This window comes from Nicotiana attenuata, unplaced genomic scaffold (genome assembly GCF_001879085.1).
Source record: "Nicotiana attenuata strain UT unplaced genomic scaffold, NIATTr2, whole genome shotgun sequence".
NCBI classification, from domain to species: domain Eukaryota; kingdom Viridiplantae; phylum Streptophyta; class Magnoliopsida; order Solanales; family Solanaceae; genus Nicotiana; species Nicotiana attenuata.
In genome coordinates this window covers 39,095-59,421 of record NW_017672938.1, presented here as the reverse complement: position 1 = coordinate 59,421, position 20,327 = coordinate 39,095, and the positions used below count along the sequence as shown (strand labels likewise).

The 20,327-nt window shown below is 40.1% G+C and overlaps 2 protein-coding genes across 11 annotated transcripts; both read right to left on the bottom strand.

The window, feature by feature from the left end:
• Positions 1-2,469: 2,469 nt before the first annotated feature.
• Positions 2,470-9,897, bottom strand: LOC109214992 (putative pentatricopeptide repeat-containing protein At2g02150). 10 transcript variants are annotated; one of them, XM_019378978.1, is made up of 4 exons: positions 7,326-9,897; positions 4,223-4,428; positions 3,263-3,395; positions 2,470-3,163 (listed from the first exon to the last, which is right to left on the bottom strand). In XM_019378978.1, the coding sequence occupies exon 1, from the start codon at positions 9,729-9,731 to the stop codon at positions 7,434-7,436; it is 2,298 nt and encodes a 765-aa protein (XP_019234523.1). In that variant the 5' UTR covers positions 9,732-9,897; the 3' UTR covers positions 2,470-3,163; positions 3,263-3,395; positions 4,223-4,428; positions 7,326-7,433. The 10 variants fall into 10 exon arrangements, with proteins under 10 accessions (XP_019234523.1, XP_019234525.1, XP_019234522.1 ...); XM_019378980.1 differs by having other exon boundaries at positions 3,263-3,384; XM_019378977.1 differs by having other exon boundaries at positions 3,263-6,239.
• Positions 9,898-16,876: 6,979 nt separating this feature from the next.
• On the bottom strand, positions 16,877-17,815 carry LOC109214990. The gene is made up of 3 exons (XM_019378974.1): positions 17,420-17,815; positions 17,305-17,371; positions 16,877-17,202 (listed from the first exon to the last, which is right to left on the bottom strand). Exons 1-3 carry the CDS (start codon positions 17,813-17,815, stop codon positions 16,877-16,879), a joined length of 789 nt encoding a protein of 262 aa, XP_019234519.1.
• Between the last annotated feature and the right edge of the window lie 2,512 nt (positions 17,816-20,327).

Below are 20,327 nucleotides of genomic sequence, written 5' to 3'. Positions count from 1 at the left end.
AAACTTCTTCAGCAGTACCGACGGCACCTGTTCTTTTGATAGGTCGTTGCCCTTCACAACGGTGACGTAGTGGATCAGATGATCCTCGGGATCTTTGGTTCCGTCATATACCCTCAAGTAGGGTGGCATCTTGAAGGTTTTTGGGGTGGAGTGAGGGGCAGCTTCCTCAGTGTATGGTTGTTCAACGAACCTTCCCACGTCGCGTTTTGGTAGCAACTTGGGAGCACCGGGGATCTTGTCGACCATCTCCTGATGTTCCTTCATCTGATCGCGGAGCGCCTTGTTTTCATTTTCCGTTTCTTCCATCTTCTTTAGGATGGCTGTTAGCGTGCCATCGTTGGTCTGTGTCTCGACGGGTTCGTTATTTGCTAGTGCAACTTCCGGTTCACCCACGGTAGCAGTGGTATCTACCGTTGGTGCACACGTGATGTTACTTTGTGGTGACCTCTCAACCAAGCCACTTAGAGTGCTTGTTAGCCATCTTTCCAGTAGCTTCTTGATCGCTGAGGGTGCTTCCGTAGCCGCAGATGCGGAAGCTCCTTTTTCGTGCAAGATCGTCAGATCTTCGGATGGGGAAGGTGAGATCTCTGCTCCCGGTGTGATGCTAGGGGTTGCATTCAGGATGACATCGTCACTGGCCTCGTTGAGAGGGCCAAGGAGATTGGTAGTGACACCCAATATAGCTTTCGATCTTGTGTTATTTTCGGCCATCCTCTGTTTTTGTGTGGTGTAGAGAGTGGTAGCTGGTTGATCTCTAGGTGGATACTATGGTTTTGATTCTCGAAATCCCCACAGACGGCGCCAAATTGTTTGGCTCAAAAATTAACAATATACTTTGTAAGCTAGAAAACAATCAAAAGTAAGGGAAGGGTAAATCGTAATCAAATATAGTAGACCTAGAGATGTAAAGATGATGTTATTGTTGTAGATCTAGTATTATACAGTGATAATATGAACTCAAGAGAATATGTTCGTTTGAGACAGAGATAGAGAGAGAAAGTCAGAAAATGAGAGAGTTGTATTATTCTAGAGTCCCCTTTTACAATGTGAAGGTCTCCCTTATATAATAAGAGACCTTCCTCGAAATAATCAAAAAGTTACAAAAATAGGTAACGTTTTCCTAGTGAAGACACTGAGTCCTAAACGATGTCGCTTTTGTCCCCACGTCCGAGTCGTACCCATTACGTTAGTCGGCGTACACTCACTGGGCGTACCCACTGGCGTAGAGACGCTGGCGATCAAATTTGACCCTATACAAAAATCATTATGGGCAATTGTGTATGTGAAGCGTTGTGTTTGTATCGTGAGGAGACTTGTGTTGTTAAGCGGTGAATTTTCAAGATTAAAATGCGAAAAAACGTAGAGGCATGAAAATGCATTTCCTGTTAAATGGGAGTACCACGTAGCCTGTCTACTATATTATATTTATAGATTGCTTGGTCCAATTTGTCGCTTAATGTTTAAGGTTATACGATGGCATCACATGAAAGTTCGGGGTTCCAGGAAGAAAGTCGCAATGGCAGCCCCTGGGGCCCCAAATGCAATGTATGAAGTTGAGTCACTGCTGCAGCAGCCCCATAGAACAACGATTGCAACACCCTTACTTTGGACATACTGTCTTCCATGCTTGGGTTGCGACCTATCTTCCTTTGCTCTGAGCCAAACCCCTCAAAATAACTAATGCTCTCTTGCTATGATCACGACACCCGTCCATTTTGGAAATTGTGCCCTTTTACCACCCAAAGTCTATTTTTGAATTTTGGTTTGGGTTTTAGTGGCTGTGCCTCCAAACGCGATGGCCCCTTGACCCCTCATCGCTAACCGGCTAGAGAGACCACCACAATGGGGCACCACTCTTATCGCACTTGCAGTTTTTTCTCATCTTGTGGTTAGTGTCAAAACAGTAAAATAATGGAATCCCTACATATTTTAAGAAATAGCAAGATTAAGTGGGATAAAAGACAACTCGAGACCGACCTCACTTCTTCATCAAGATAGGGCTCGATCAACCATTCTTGTTAACATACATAATAGTTGGTATTCCAGAATAGCCAAATCATTGACCTCCGACAAGTTAACACACCACCTCCAGCATCAATCTTTCAGTAAGCATAGCTCTCGTTTCAAAAGAGGTGGTTGACTCCCACCATTTGAATAGGCAATGTCTTCAATATTAATAACAGGAAAACTTGATCCAGAAAGATCAGTAGAATATAGAGGGTTCTTTCAGTGTGAAGACTCTGAATGATTCACAAACCGAGAAATTGGGAAACATAAAACGAGTAGATGCAAAACAGAAACTCGGATCAAACTAGGTCACAACTGATTCCATATCAGTTTACAGCTTTTAACTGTCCAATGCAAGGAATCTACTTCTTTTCCCCCTTCACCTGTTTACCCAAAACCCCAATCCATCCTTGTTCCCCTTGATAACGTACAGTGTGATGTCTAGAAGAGCAAATGAAAACGTTGGCATAGCCTCAAACCAGAAGCTAACACACTCGGCCAACTAAATATTGGCCATATCAGAGCAATTACATTGATAAATCAGATTCGTGCTTCTTTTGTTTTAAAGTACATTGATGAATCAGATCCTCATAGCATAATAGCTTGAGTTTAGAAAAAAAACGACCCTATACAAATAGGCCAAAAATCTAAATTGAAATCGTAATTATTATACTAAGGAATTTTCCAACAATATCTCACTGTAACTTTTCTTGATAGCTGGTGTCCTCAACTAACCACCGAGTTCCTGCTATCTCTCGCCGTATTCGTTAACTCTATCCAACAAGGTTAAGACAGTTAGGAAGAAATCACCTAGTGCTTTTTGAATCCACTGAAATTTGAACTGTGGTCCTCGATAATCTTTGTTTAACTAATAGCTGCTTCAAGGACCAAACCAGTAGTTTTTCACCACTGCCATTCAAAAAAAGGAGCCTTGTTTTCATGTCACTGACCACTACTTCATGTTAGTCCCCTCAGTCTTCAGGACAGAGTCCCCTTAACCTCCCTCTCGGTCAGTTATCCCTCTTGCTCAGTTCATCTTGTGAAGATTGAGCTAAAACCTAGGGCTCTGAATGAATGACTTCAACAACTTCATGCTTGGACCATGACAATATAAAATATCTTGGCCCTGCCGTCTCGTGGTGATATTATGATATATCTGGTCAATGAAAACTGGAATAAGAAAATGTAGAATCAACAGCCAATATAGCTTCATTCATAACTTAAAAATAAAATAAGGTAGGAAATTTGCTGTTACCTTGACACTCACATTGTTGTAGAAATTCCTCAAGATCCACCACTTACAGTGATACTTGATATTTCTCCAGGTCTCCACAATCAAGCAAGTATTGAGCTCCAGAAAAAATCATGGGTGTGCTCCTGGATAAGCGCTTGACATTATAGTTCGCCAAAAACAAGAGAATAAGCTAAGTCAGGCCCACACAACAGTAGAGTTCATAGAAGTTGAAAAGCCAATTGAAAAATCAAAAGCATAATACTATTATGGTCTTAGCCGATTTATTAACTTGGAGCCTTACTAACAACAGATTACAGTGCTAGTTCTTGGAGGAAGGATTTTATTGATAGATATGGAAAAGAGAGATGTGATAAGGTAAGACAATACATCCCCACATTACCAACAATCAAAAAAATACGTTCCCAAATTACCAGATAAGAGAATTAAGAAGGAAATAGAACCATAGAGGCTCTCTAGTCTAATCCCATCGTAGTAATGTTAAAGCTAACGTTAAGAAACGCCTACAAACCCTCCAAAGAAGCTCCTAGGAAGGGCCCTCAAAAATTCCTGTTACTCTCCATTCTCACATATGTTGCTCGGGCCCTTCAAATCCCTTCCGCACCCATGTCGATCCAACACGATTTGCGTGTGAGTGGAGGAGGAGGGGTCCACATTGGATTTGGTCAACTTACCTTGGATGCTTTGACTACATCTACTTGATTTGAGTTTTGGGTTTATATCATACGTAGATAGTTATACAAAGTATGAGAACGCATTACTATTACACGAGAAATCTTATGAATAAAAAATTACGTATTTATTAAGAATTATATTTTATTAGTTTTAGCTCAATAAGGTTTACTAATCATTTATATACTCATATATGCTTCAATGCACATTTATTGACAGTATCCCAGCACCTGTATTTGTACTCAGATCCATAACCCCAAATCCAAAAACTTATGTTATGAAAAATCCAACCTCCATCCGCACTCGTATTGAGTACCCGCATCTGAGCAACATAGATTCTCATGCACCAAAGACGAAGGGAAAAAGAAGGAAGAGAGACATCTCCGACAATGCATCTCACTGAATGGCTTCAGATTCATCCTCAGGGCATCCTACCATTTCGCTTTCAATTTGAACTCGAAATTGAGTGTGGTGTAGTTCTCCAACACTTCTGTCCACTGTACAACGCAGAAAAGATATTTATTGTCTTTTTCTGACACATGAAACAATGACTGGTCATAATCTTCTCTCTATGTTGCAGTTATCCAAAAAACGAAAAAAAATAAATGATTTAACTTATATTTCCAAAATATCTATCATTTCTGTGTGGGCTTCTACATCTTCATACTTTTGGGTTTATGCTGATCTCCGCTGACCACACAGAAAAAGGAGGAAAAACAATTTCCTTTCAAACCATTTTTATACAGATTCAAAAGTATGACTGATATAACATTTAATAATAAAATAAAATAATCGTCATCTTATCTCACTTAAATATTTAAAGAGAAAAATATTCCAATTATTTAAGCCTTGGTAAATGAAAATTCAAGAAATTTTTTCTTTTATAAGTAAGGTAAAGTCCTAGTTTCCCACAAGAAAATCACAGAGTTAGGCTTAATACATACATTAGTCCTCCAGTTTGCACAGAAATCCCATTTACACACCTTTTCTTCGTGGCATCCTTCTTAATTCTGCAAAATCCATGTCTAAGACCCTCCTAGATGACATAAGACCACTCCCTCTTGGAAGTACATGATACGCACCACTCATGACACGTCATGGAAAAAAAATGAAAAAAGGTCCATCCTTGCTAGCTTTCCACCATTTTTCCAAGCCAAATTTACCGGCGAAAACCCCCTTTTCCCATTGCCCTTTTCTTGGTTGAAATTTTGGCTGGACCAAATCTTGGCAGTCTCTGTAGAAATCTTTCTCTATTTTCATTCCCATAACCCTGTGGGCCTTCTACCATCACTTTTTCTCGACAAACTTTGCCGGTAACAAACCCATTTTCCCATTAACAGATTTAAAACCAAAAAGAATGCAAAATATGCATGAGAAACAAAGGATCTATTTCATTATCCTTATCTTTTGTATCTTTTCCCTGCTTTCTCGTTCCTTCTTCCTAACTTCCCTCTGAGAAATCTTGGGAATCAAGTGACCAAGAGAGCTTCTGCTTAACTGGACCGCAGTTGAGTTCATGTGGCTAACAGTAGAGTATGCACCTCTAGTTGCTGCGTTCAACATGGTTGAGCTCATGTGGTTAACAGTAAAGTGTGCACCCTATAGTGGTTGCTTACTGGAGCAACGGCGTACCGGAGAGTTCAGAGGATAAGAACTATTGGAGTAGAAAAAGAAAGAAGGAAAGAGAAAATAAAGAAAAGGAAAAGAATATACAATAAGGCCAAAAAAAAAGTGTAAAAAAAGAGGTAGCATCTAAAAAGAAGAAAACAAGCTGAAAAATCTTTGAAAAATGGGATTTTGACAGATTTTTAACCCTTGCACGCTTTGCTTGGGCTGGTAAGTGATGCAGCGACGCACATGCCACATGGCATTTTCGTGGGGCTTTTGCTATGGGAAATAGACACGAAGAAAAGTAAAGGATTTTTGTCCACGTTTGAGGAGTAAAGTATGTATTAATCCTATGTTTCGTGGGATTTGTATTAATCAATTTAGTCTTTTTCTTTTGATATTTAGCATAATCTGTATACCTTTTCTTTTCAATAAGAAGACATCAAACCCAAATGCAACATTTCCAACCCAATGTTAAGCACCAATTGTGAGACAACTTACCGCCTTTCTATTGGAAACAAAGTCTCTACCTTCACTAGGTACTAGGTAGGGGTAAGGTCTGCGTACACACTACCCCCAGACCCCAAGTATGGGAATATACTGGGTATGTTGTTGTTACCGCCTTTCCTCTGTTTCCCGGGAGGATCAAACCCAGGGGACAAGCCGATAATTCTCTCAGCACAATAATGAATGGTATCACCTAAGAAAGACAAAAGAACCAGTTGGGTCGATACATGTATTGACTAGTATCATGCTTACACTAGTTTTTTTTACAGGGGTATCTAGTTTACACTTTACAATAGTCTTATTAATATCTAGCATATGAAACAACTACTATAGAAGCTTTGTTTGATATGGAACCAAGCACAAATAAACAGAATACAAAAGGATGATATTGATAAATTAGTAGAGACACCGGACAAGCTATACAGAGAATACAGTCTAGTTTAGGAACCTCCAAGAACAAATATGAAAAAAGAGAGGATGACAAAAGGAAGGCCCTATTTCAATCTCCGACAACTCATCTTTAACTTCTTATGAATCACCATTAATTTGACTTCCCCTAACAAACTAAACTTTCATTAATAACTAAACCTATAAACTGGTATGCCTAGAAATACATACTTTCAGTAGAGTGGATAACCCTCATTTACAGCAATAAATCTGACACAAAAGATTCTCGGAAAAACTTTCAAATCTTCCTTTATTGTGCTCATACAAAAGAAGAATGGTGCGAAGGATATACACTCAATAGTATACTGGGGAACGTTTATAAAATAATATCCAAAGAGCTAGATGGAAGGTCGAAACTGGTAAGCTCATCTCCACATCCCAGAATGCTTTTATTGAAAGACATATTCTAGATGCATCCTTTATAGCAAATGAAACGGTCAACTCGAGATTCAGGAAAGGAGAACCCAGAGTATTGTGTGAACTGGACATCAAGAAATTATCTTATCTATGTTTGGAAGAATGGGTTTCGGCTACAAATGGATAACATTGAGCATAAATAGTTACATCCAGAAAGTATCAGCTAACTGCTCATGTATCAGCACTAAGCTGGTGCTGTGAATTACATCCAAAAAGTTCCCGAAAGTACACAACAGGTTCCTACTAACTGCTCATGTAGGCAATGAAATCTAGCAAGGTTTCAGCTTTATATACAAATTCTAGTTTTCAACAAAACATAATATGTACTTACCAGTCAGTTGTTATCTCATTTTTTCTATTTTAGAACATTTAAACATGTGAGCACAAAAGAAAACAGGAGTAAACTGAAACTTACCTCAGTATTGAGATGGGGTTGAATCGGATATGAGAAAAGACACAGTATAATCCAACCTCTTCAATGATAGAACCAGAGAAGAAAAATACTATTTCTCAGGTTTGCATATTATGAACTGCATAGTTGACTACTTGTAACCGACGCCAGTCCTCTTTTCATCATTTCATTTTGCAACGCAAGAACTTCTTCTAGATTACCGATCTCTTGATATTTTCTTATAAGACATGAATATACAACCTTATCAGGTTTAACGCCCTTGTCAATCATCTCATCAAAAAAAATTCTTGCCTGAGGCACCTGGCCATTTTCCGAAAGCCCACAAATCAAAGCAGTGTAGGCATGAAGGTCAAGCTCCAAACCACTTTCGGTCATTCTCCTTCGCAAATCTAAAGCATCTTGAATATTTCCCTGCTTTAGGTTTCCATCAATCAAGGATGTATAAACTATTTTATCTGGAAGTATACCTTTGCCAAGCATTTCATCAAACAGCTTTTCTGCCGCCTCTAGACATTTATTTCTACAGAAGCAATGAATAAGAGCTGTATAGACCACAATATTAGGATGCAAACCCATTTTTGGCATTGAATGGAAATGGTCCATTGCTTCGTGGACAAATCCCAACCGACACAAGCCATCAATTAATGCAGAATACGTCACAATAGTAGGGGAAATATCTCTTTCCTGCATTTCGTTTAGCAGAGTCTGTGCTTCTATGGGTTTTCCAGCCTTAAAGTAAGCATCAGCAAGTATTGTGTATATGACATAGTTTGCTTCTATTCCAAGTCCCTTTATTTTATCAAATAAAACCTTGGCTTCTTCAAACTTCTCATCAGAGCAGAAACTCCATAAAACTATTCCATAGAGTAATGTGTCTGGTCTGATATTATTTTCTTTCATTTGCTCCAAAATTTTCATAGCATCCACTAGCCTTTTTGATTTGATATACCCAAGGATGAGAGCAGTATAGACTTCTAAATTTGGGATAATCCCATCCTTCAGCATGACCATAAAAACTTCTTCAGCTTTCTTGATTTTCCCTTCTTTACAAAAACCGTCAACCAATGTCGTGTAGGTCACAACATTTAACTTAACTCCTACCTCTAGCATCTCTTTAACAAGTTTCAAAGCTTCATCAACTTTACCAGCTTTAAAATGTGCATCAATCAACGAAGTATAAGTAAATTCATTAGGAGCAAGACCAACCCGCCTCATGTCAACAAAGAACTTGATAGCTCCTTGTAACATCCCTTCTTTGGCAAAAACATCGATAAATATGCTATAAGTAACAACATTGGGCTTCAAGCCACTTTTCTTCATCTCATGCAGATACTTAAATGCTAATACCATCCTTCCAGATCGACAAAAACAATTGATCAGTGTATTATATGTTACTACATCAGGAAAACATCCAACTTTCTTCATTTCTTCATATAGAGAAACCATATCGTCTAGTTCCCCATGCTTACCAATTCCATCAATGAGAGAATTGTATGTAATTATATCTGGATCAATGCCAATATCCTTCATCTGAGTGAATAACCTTTTTGCAGCATTCAAGTCCCCATCCTTACATAAATAGCCAATCATTATATTGTAGGTGTACACTGTTGGAATAATTCCAGACTCAATCATATCCTCGAAGAACTTCAAGCATGAGCTTTTATGGCCTAACATTGAGAGTCTGTGCAAAAGATAATTACAAGACCGCGCTTTGGGAAGAACTCTAAAACTTGTCATCCTTGAAAAGCAGTCACTAGCCTCCTTAAGCAACCCTAACTCAATTAGAACACTAAATAATGCATCAAACACCCCATACCCCGGCACACAAGTGTTCCTCGTTGACCAAAGAACATCAAGTACATGGGAACAAGGCAACACCTTTTTAGCATCACTCAAAGTAACCAGCTCTTTTAGAACATCAAGTGTATCACTATACATTCTAGAACAGAACAAAATGTGAGCTACAATACAATAACTCTCCGCAGTATGAACAAAAGCAGTCTGCGTTTTGGCCCACTTGAAAAACTTCAAAACTAACCTTGGTTCTTGTTTCAGTGCCAAAAGGATTTTGGGGATCCAAATAGGAGCTAAAGCAGAGTCAAAGAGTCTCACAATCCTAAAATCATCCCATTTCTCTTCCCGTATGATATTTTCTATAGAGTCGGCATTAAAAGTAGAAGTATTATTTGTGGAAAATGAGTATCTGAATAAGCAAAGGAAACTGTTGACAAAGAAGAACAAGTTTTGCGGGAATGGAATGAAGGGAGTAGTAGTAGTAGATGATAAAGTAGGAGAAGCTAACAAATGGCTTACACGGCGCTGAGACTTTCTGAATAGGCCGCGAACAAAAATTAACATGGCGTGAGCATACAAATACAAAAGTAGAGCTTCAGTAATTGACTCCATTCATTGCTACCCAACACACACAATGTTTTAAGGTATGGGTGTGAATAGGGGCCGCTTCTGCTGCTGCTGCTGAGTTTTTTTTAGGGTTTAAGCAGCGGAGATGTGAAATACAACCAGTCCAGGGCCTCGTGCTAATCTGACACTACCAAATAGACATTGTACTGTTTTCGAGTATACAATACTAGTAATGTCTCAACATTGTACACCTATATCTCCAAAGTTTGTGAAAAACTTAGTGATATAAAATAAGATACATATATTTTGTGTGGCTATAAATTATTGTATAAAGGTAAATTATTTTAAAATAATAAAAGGGATTCATTTTTTTGGCACAAACTAAAAAAGAAAATAGGTTCACATTAAAACGGAGAAAGTATTTCTTTGGACGGTCAAATAACCTAGTTTTAAAGGTATTTTTGTTTAATTTAGAACAATAAAGTCATTCATTTATTGCTTTTTAACAAAAAAAAAATATAAAATACTCATTTGGCATGTTATGTCTTATTAAAAAATAGATTTTTTAAAGATAAAACCCATTTAATTCATATTTCTTATGCTCATCTAACGCACCCGGTAATAAAGCTTGTCTAATTTAACTAAGAGTTAATACCCTCAAACCTACCTAAACTATACGATCTTTATCATTTCCCTACCTAAATTATCGACTGTCCCCAAAATCCCCCTGAACTATATCCCCCTTCATAATATTCCCCCCCCCCCCCCCCCGGTCTCAATCTTACTGGTGCGTATGATACACGCTCTAAATAAATTTTAAAACCTGCCATGTGGCATGCCACGTGGATAATTAATTACCATTATCTTAAAACGGGCTTAATTAGCATACATTAATTTAATTACGTGGTAAAAATTAAAAAAGGGAATTTTCAGTAAAAGTGGTCTCTTTTCTCTCATCCGAAAACTTCTCTCATCGGAGATGAGAGTCACCTTCGATTTCTCTTCTTAATTACCTTAATCTTATTGTTGCTACCATCGATTGCTCTTCTTATTGTTGCTGCTACTTCGAATCGGGAGTAAATATAAGGTTTTGCTGGTGAATCAATGTAAAAAATTATGGTTTAGGGTACTGAAGATTCATTTAATTATGAAGATTGTTTGAAGATTATTAAAGATGATAGCTTCAATACAGGTCCTATTCTGAAATGAAGCAACATATGACAGATAATTGAAAAAGTTCCTAACTTTTATAAGACAGATGTTTTATTGTGTATATGGTAGAAATCAGGGCTACCCGATTTCATTCTTTGGTTGAGATAGGAATGTCATATCAAAGAGCTAGGACGTCAAGTCCAGACCGTGGTCGACATCGATTGCATCCAGAAAGAGGCAGACTTCGAGTGACATTGGCATAGCTTGATAACGGAAAGGGCGAGATATCCGCGATTGGTCGAGGATCGTGGCGTGAATCTCGGAACAGATCAATCTACAGCGGTTAATTAGATGTTAATCTGGTTTCCTACTATAATTAGAAGTGTACCTTATATAGGACTCCTCTATTATATAAAGAGGGATCCCATTCATTTGTAAGCATGATTATTCTTCACTAACAAGAATATATATGCTCATTACTTTCCTGCTATTTCACTTATTGTTCATCAGAGTTGCTTTATCATTTACTATTCTTACTATCTCATTTCGAGACTACCCCAAGTCGAGGTCGAGACTTGACTAGCACACTAGTTTGATTTATTTTATTCTCTAATTTATTCATTTATTTTCTTGCTTATCAATTGGTATTGGAAGAAATCACATATCCTTAAAACCGTAATATAAGTTTAATTGTTATCCAAATTTTATGGTAAACAGTTTGGCGCCCATCATGGGGCTAAGGATAATAGTGATTGTTCGGTGCTGATTCTGATAATATACATTATTTTACGCTTTTTCTTGTCAAGTATCTTTGCTCTCAAGTTAAAACATGTCAAACTCACAAAACGCACCACACATGGTGAATATGGTCTCGGGTTTCACGGGGAAAATGACAATGTAATTGCTCCAGGAGTCGAGGTGCCACAGGATAATCTCGGGGGAGCACCGGTTGCCAATCCAGTCGATGTTAGTTCGCACGTTGCTTTAAATGCGGATCTAGGCGCGGATGATCACGCCCAACTATGCCTTATAAAAGACAAAGCGGTCGTTGCAAATATAATCCAGTTTTTTTCAAGTCCGGAGTCGAATCCTCAGGGAACTAACCTATCTATTACAACTCTTAGTGATGCTAATACAAGTTCAAACAATTTTCAGATGCAAGATTTTTATCAATAAACTATGATATTTGTTTAACTAAAGTAAAAAGATGTTAAAACTAACGATATTCCAAAATAAAGATAATTCAATGGTAAAAAGATCTAGGGTATTGATTTTCCCAATTGCTAGCTTAATTCTTAACTCTTTTGCTATAATCTCGCCGTAATACTCTATGAGAATTATGAGCTAAGGGTTATCGCAATTATCTCTCGATCAACTACGATAATTTACTAGAGCATTCTCTCGAACTACTCTAGCTGATAATTTATGCAGCTCTGAATTATCCCACCAAAGTTTCGTTATCTCTAACCCCACTTTTAAATTCAAGTAATGAATCTCTTCAATTAGCCAAAAGTGGTGTTGTTCAACAACAATCTAACCTAGTATTCTTTCTCAAGCAACACAAGGAAATTAGACATGATTAATCGAGGGCCCATTCAATTAATCACCATACAAATCATAGTTGAACAATCATATAATAAACCCGGCTCGATTATAATAAAATTGAGTCAAAACCTCATCTAACAATTGGTTCCATCAAACCTAGATTAAATGTTTAGCTACTCATAATTATTTTCATAATCACAACAGCAAAATTCATAATCAATGATCAACACAAAAGGAAGAAAGATAGAACTCGATGCCGAATTTTCCTCCTTGCCTCTTGCCTCTTCTTGCCTTCAACAAAACTCTAAAACCCTTGATACCCTTCTTTGGGCGACTTGGGCTTCTTATATGTTAAGGAGAGTTGCCCCCGAACTTCTGAAATTGCCCCTGGAATTAAGGTTCAGCGATCTGACAAGCGCGGTCGCGCTTGGGCCGCGCATTTTGCGTTCCATTCTGCTTGGACTAGCGCGGCTGGAGCGCGCCCGCGCTTAGCCCGCGATAGTGAGGTTCAGCTGTTTTCTCCTTTTCTCCGTCTTCTTCACGCGCATTCACCTCCGAGTGGCTTTCCTTGCTCCAAATTAGCTCCAGAAGCTATTCAATGTCCTCATAATCAATACTTGCTCCTGCAAATCACAAAAACCTCAATCAGAGCATTTTGTTATCATTTAGCACTGAAAAAATCAATAAAGTATGGTTAATTTCGAGAATAAATAGCATCTACATCGCATAATATAGGCTACTATCAACACCTCACACTTAAACCGTTGCTAGTCCTCTAGCAACAAAACCACACTCTATAGGCCTAATCATCATTGGGTCGCTTCCTACTCCTTATACCAAGAATAATTCACATAGGTAGACTACCTTAGCGTAACATCCTAGCCTCAAGAGTGGAGTCTCTCTCTAGCCACGTAATGTCCCTAACCGGCTTTCATACTCTCAGTCAGAGGTCCGGACTTACCTTTCCTTCATGAATCACGTGCCTACTCACCACAAAAGAGACTTGAATCATGGTCATTGTAATTCACACACTGAGGAATTCAAATACGTAAGATTCCACTCACCCTCAGAATGAAATTCTTATGCCACAAACAACGCACCATAGGCTTGCCCGTAGTGTAATACTCGACTAATCGAGCTCATTTGATCTAGAATCAAGTAGGACTTTATTTGGTTGTAATGTTGGCCGCGGGACAGGTAGGATACATATGGGTATAGTGACTACACCTCCCTAAGCACTTTAATACATCTTTCACTTTTAAGCCCATACCTTTGTCAAACCTTCATTCCACCTTTACATCATTGAGTTAAACCCTCTACTTCTTTAAGCACACTTACATCAAGAGTCACCACTCAGCAAGGAGGCAGAATACTTGGCCATATGTGCGACCTTAGCGCGGTCTGAGCACGGCCGCGCTCCTGGGCCTCGAGATTTTTCAACTTTTTTACCTCTTCCTTCAGCGTCTGATGGACTTATCACCTGCCCAAACTCACTTGCACTGGTTAGTACTTACTAAAATCAAAAATAACAAATTTTAACTACAATAAAGTCACTACGCATAGGGTTGCCTCCCAACCATCGCCTTAGTTAATGTCGTGGCACGACCCTTACAACAAATCAATAGGTTGCCTCCCATGCAGTGCCTGATTTAACGTCGCGGCACGACGCAGGCTCATGACATCACTCCTCATTTGTGTATTAGGGCTCCTCCAACGTTATCACTACGCTGCCCCCTTTTTCTTCAATCATTCCAAGGTAATGTTTCAACCTCTGCCCATTCACTGTGAATTTGTTCATTCCATCTTCAGATTCGATTTCCACAGCTCCACTTGGGAACATTTGCACCATTCTTAACGGTCCTGACCATCGGGACTTCAACTTATCCGGGAACAACCTCAATCTTGAGTTATATAGCAACACTAATTCTCCGGGTTCGAAGTTCCGATTCAAGATGTGCTTGTCATGCATCAGTTTCATCCTGTCTTTACATAGTCTAGCACTCTCGAATGCCTGGAACCGGAATTCCTCAAGCTCATGTAACCCATTAACTCTGTTGGTGCCCGTAGTTTCCATGTCTAAGTTCAGCTGCCGCAATGCCCACAGTGCTTTGTGTTCTAGCTCAATCGGAAGGTGGCATGCCTTCCCAAATACCAACTTGTATGGTGACATACCAATTGGAGTCTTGAAGGCTGTGCGGTATGCCCATAATGCATCATCCAGCTTTCTTTCCCAATCAGTTCTTGTTGCATTCACTGTTTTTGAGAGGACACTTTTGATTTATCTATTGGACACTTCCACCTGCCCGCTTGTTTGTGGGTGGTATGGTGAGGCTACCTTGTGGCGAACTCCATAATTCTCCAACAGGCGTACAAACGCTCTATTGCAAAAATGAGAGCCATTATCACTGATTATGGCTCGGGAGGTGCCAAAACGTGTGAAAATGTTTTTCTTGGGGAAACTGGTCACCCCTTTCGCATCATTGGTTGGGAGAGCAACTACTTCGACCCACTTGGAGACATAGTCAACGACAACCAGTATATACTTGTTACCGTATGAGCTGAATAAAGGCCCCATGAAGTTGATCCCCCACATGTCAAACACTTCCACGTCTTGGATTGTGGTTATTGGCATCTCATGATGACGGGATATGTTGCCCGTCCTTTGATATTCATCACAGCTTTTGACCCAATCATGGACATCCTTGAACAATGTAGGCCAATACAGGCCTGATTCCAGCACCTTTGCTGATGTTCGAATTCCTCCAAAGTGTCCACCATATGGCGAAGCATGGCAAGCCTGCAAAACAGAGGGGTGATCTTGCTCGGGGATACACCGCCGGATCATGTTATCAACACATATTTTGAACAATAGGGGTTCATCCCAATAATACGCACGACAATCACGGAAAAATTTCTTCTTTTGAATTGAGGAGACATCATGAGGTACAATACCACATGCTAAGTAATTAGCAATATCATCATACCATGGTGCCTCTTCCATTATCATAGCAAGTAATTGCTCATTCGGGAATGTCTCAGTGATATCTTCAACCTCCGTTCTCTTCTCTGCCCCTTCCAACCTCGAGAGGTGGTCTGCTACTTGATTTTTTGTCCTCTTTCGATCACGAATCTCCAGGCCAAATTCTTGTAGCAACAAAACCCAGCGAATCAAGTGGGGCTTTGACTTCTTCTTTGCTATTAAGTACCTAATGGCTGCATGGTCAGTATAAATAATAACTTTCGAACCAATAAGATATGACCTGAATTTGTCGAAGGCAAGCACTACAGCGAGCATTTCCTTTTCCGTGACCGTGTAGTTCAGTTGTGCACCACTAAGCGTCCTGCTTGCATAGTAAATTGGGTGCATGATTTTCTCCTTGCGCTGCCCCAAAACCGCTCCTATAGCGTAATCACTGGCGTCGCACATTAGCTCGAATGGTTGCTCCCATTTGGGTGCAACAATGATGGGTGCAGTCACCAATCTCTTCTTCAGCTCCTCAAATGCTAACCTGCAATAATCAGAAAACATAAAGTGCTACTCTTTTTCAAGCAGCTTACATAAGGGGTTAGCAATTTTGAAAAATCCTTGATGAACCGCCTGTAGAATCCGGCGTGCCCAAGGAAACTTCTCACTGCTTTCACTGAAGTGGGTGCTGGGAGCTTCTCAATCACATCAACTTTTGCATGGTCTACTTCAATCCCTTTTTTGGACACTCTATGCCCAACACTATGCCTTCTTGTACCATAAAATGACACTTCTCCCAGTTCAGCACCAAATTTGTCTCCACACAGCGTATGAGCACTCTTTTAAGGTTATGAAGACAATCTTCGAATGAATCCCCTACCATGGAGAAATCATCCATAAACACCTCCATAATGTCTTCGACCATGTCGGTGAAAATGGCTAACATACACCGTTGGAATGTTGCCGGTGCATTGCAGAGTCCAAAGGGCATCCTCCAAAAGGCAAAGATGCCGTACGGACATGTGAAGGACGTTTTCTCTCTATCTTCCGGGGCTATTGAGATCTGATTATATCCCGAGTGTCCATCCAAGAAACAAAAATGGGACCGCCCAGCTAACCTGTCCAACATCTGGTTTACGAAGGGTAAGGGGAAATGGTCCTTTTGAGTGGTTGCGTTTAATTTCCTGTAATCCATGCAAATCCGCCACCATGTGACTGTACGAGTTGAGATCAACTCGTTCTTCTCATTTTCCACAACTGTCATTCCACCCTTTTTCGGTACACACTGGACAAGAATTACCCAATTACTGTCAGAGATAGGAAAGATGATGCCCGCGTCCAGCCACTTGATTACCTTCCTTTTCACTACCTCCTTCATATTCGGGTTCAGCCTTCGTTGATGTTCCTTGGAAGGTTGGTGCCCTTCTTCCAAACAAATCTTGTGCATGCAGAAGGCCGGGCTGATACCCTTTATGTCTGCCATAGTCCAACCAATGGCAGTTTTGCATTCCTGCAACACCTGCAGTAATTATTCTACTTGCACAGCTAACAAACCAGATGATGTAATAAGATTGGGACCCAAGAAAGCATATCTAAGGGAGGCTGGAAGAGGTTTCAGCTCCAGCTGTGGTGGTTCCTCTATTGATGGTTTTGCAGGTGGTGTATCCCTCTTTTCTAACTTAAGGGGCTCGAACTCAGGCTCCCTCTTCCAGAATCCTTGGCCTTCAAGTGCCATGACCCACTCTGCCAATCCTTCACCGTCCATCTCCTCTAAATTTGTCAAACAAGCTCCCAATGGATCTTTAATGTTCAGGGTCTCATCATATTCATATATGATCACATCCACAGCTTCCACTAGTGAGCAATTTGCATATTCACTAGGTCTCCTCATGGATTGTTGAACGTTGAATATTACTTCTTCATCGTTCAACCTCATTTTTAATTCCCCAGTTTCACAATCAATCAACGCTTTCCCAGTGGCTAAGAATGGCCTCCCCAGAATGATGGGTATCTCCTCATCTACCTGAAAGTCCAGAATAACAAAGTCTGCAGGAAATACAAACTTTCCCACTTGTATCAGCACATCATCAAGAATCCCCGTCGGTCTTTTAATCGTGCGGTCAGCCAGTTGCAACAACATCAAAGTCGGTCTAGCTCTACCAATGCCCAGTTTTGTATATATCACCAATGGCATCAAGTTTATGCTGGCTCCTAAGTCACACAATTCTTTTGCAAAAGCATAACTCCCAATAGTACACAGAATAGTGAAGCTAACTGGATCGGACATCTTTTGAGCCATGGGTCGCGTCACTACTGCGCTATATGTATGTGTCATAGTCACTGCGGACAGGTCCTGAAAGTCAACTTTCCGTGACATCAGATCCTTCATCATCTTTGCATAGCCTAGCATTTCTCTCAAAGCATCCATCATAGGGATATTCAATTGAATCTGACGAAGCATCTCCATGAATTTCCTATATTGGTCTTCTTTCTTTTGTTTTGCCAGTCTCTGAGGGAATGGTGCAGTCATCACTCTTTGTTCACTGCTTGCTGGCTGTTCTTAGTTGGAATTTTGTGGAACAAGAGGTACCACCTGTTCTGCAACTTGTTCACTTTCCTTAGCTTTACCCTTATCAACCTGAGTTTGTTCAACTACCACTTCAGTGAGTTCCGCTGATTCATCTATCTCTACTGGAACTGGAGTGGCTGGTGTAGTCTGTCTTCTAGATTAAGCAACTTCTTGCTCCTTGTCTAAATCTCTCCCATTCCGAAGACTTACTGCCATCAGCTGATTCGGGTTTTGCTCCTTGGGGTTAATGTTCGTGTCGGCTAGCAATGTTCCCTGGGAGCGGTTATTCAAGGCCATGGACAGCTGCCCCAGTTGAGTTTCAATACCCTTAATTGCTGAGTCATGCGCTGCCAACTTTTCTTGCATCTTACCATTTGTTCCAATGAGCTATTGCAGCATACCCCTGAGTTCTACCATATTGCTGTCCTGTTGCTAATGAGGTGGCTGATATGTGAACTATTGCTGAGGCTGCTGTGATAGCCCTGCTGTCTCTGATATGGCACCATTTGGCCTTGGGGCCGCATACCTCCCGGTTGTGGCATGTTCGGTCTGTACTGCAGGTTGGGTGCTGATGCCCATTGTTGTCCTCCTTGCCTCTGACCCCCAAAGTTGTTGACATAATTCATATCCTCTCTTAACCCTTGGTTGTCACCTTCTCCACTCCATGAACACACATAAGACTGATTAATGCAAGGTGTACACAATCCTCCATTTGTTGTGTCAACTATATGCACTTGCTTTGTACCTATCTCATCAATCTTCTTTATTAGTATACTCATCTGAGTCATGATTGTGGCTATGTTCTCTGCATGTGAATTATTTGGGTTAAGAGGAACTGAATGCACTATTGGTGACAGGATCGTACCTCTCGTCATCCACCCTGAATTCTGAGCCATCTTGTCAAGAAGGATTTTACACTCTGTGAATGTCTTGCTCAAGAATGCACCCCCAGCTGAAGCATCTACATTGGCCTTTAAATTGTTTGCTAATCCATGTAGAATCTCTAACCGAGCATCTGGTATGGAATACCATGGTGGGGACACTTCACTAGCATCCCTTTGAATCTTTCCCCAGTTTCCTGCAAGGTCTCAGTGGGCTGCTGCTTGAACTGCAATCTCATCAATTTGTCTTGCAATCTTGTTGGGCGGGTAAAACTTGTTCAGGAACTGCTTGACTAATTCCTCCCAAGTGGCAATGGAATTTATTGGGAGCGAATTTAGCCAAGTCTGAGCTTCCCCAGTCACAGAGAACGGGAACAGTAACAACTTGATGGCTTCTGGGGTCACATTTGGCTGCCTTTGGGTCACACAAATTGATAGAAAATTTTTCAGGTGTTGTTGAGGGTCTGGAATGTCTACGCTTGTATTTGGGGCACAATAATGGCAGTGGCCAGATTCTCAGCTGTTGGCTGTGCCCGATCATAAAGTGCAGCTTCTGGCACAAGAGGTGCCACCACTGCTTCGTTTGGCACCTCAATGTTTTCCCTGTTGTCCATTTCAGTTGCGAGTTGGTGTGTTTGTTGTGATTGTTTGTTCTTCTTATTGGCACGGTTCAATGCCCTGAATGTTTTCTCGGGGTCTGAGAGTCCTTCAAGCAGTTCACCAGTCCTCGAAGAATTTCTAGGCATACACCTGAGTCACACAAGAGATTAAACGTGAGAATTTCAATGAAAAATTATTTAACACCGTAGAAAATTGATCTAAACTAATACTTCTAGCACTACTTCTAAGTTGCAATAAGTAACACCGTTAATTCCCCGACAATGGCGCCAAAATTTGATCACGCCCAACTATGCCTTATAAAAGACAAAGCGGTCATTGCAAATATAATTCGGTTTTTTTCAAGTCCGTAGTCGAATCCTCAGGGAACTAACCTATCTATTACAACTCTTACTGATGCTAATACAAGTTCAAACAATTTCCAGATGCAAGATTTTTATCAATAAACTATGATATTTGTTTAACTAAATTAAAAGGATGTTAAAACTAACAATATTCCAAAATAAAGATAATTCAATGGTAAAAAGATCTAGGGTATTGATTTCCCCAATTGCTAGCTTAATTCTTAACTCTTTTGCTGTAATCTCGCCGTAATACTCTATGAGGATTATGAGCTAAGGGTTACCGCAATTATCTCTCGATCAACTACGATAATTTACTAGAGCATTCTCTCGAACTACTCTATCTGATAATTTATGCAGCTCTGAATTATCCCACCAAAGTTTCATTATTTCTAAACCCCACTTTTAAATTCAAGTAATGAATCTCTTCAATTACCCAAAAGTGGTGTTGTTCAACAACAATCTAACCTAGTATTCTTTCTCAAGCAACACAAGACAGTTAGACACGATTAATCGAGGGCCCATTCAATTAATCACCATACAAATCATAGTTGAACAATCATATAATAA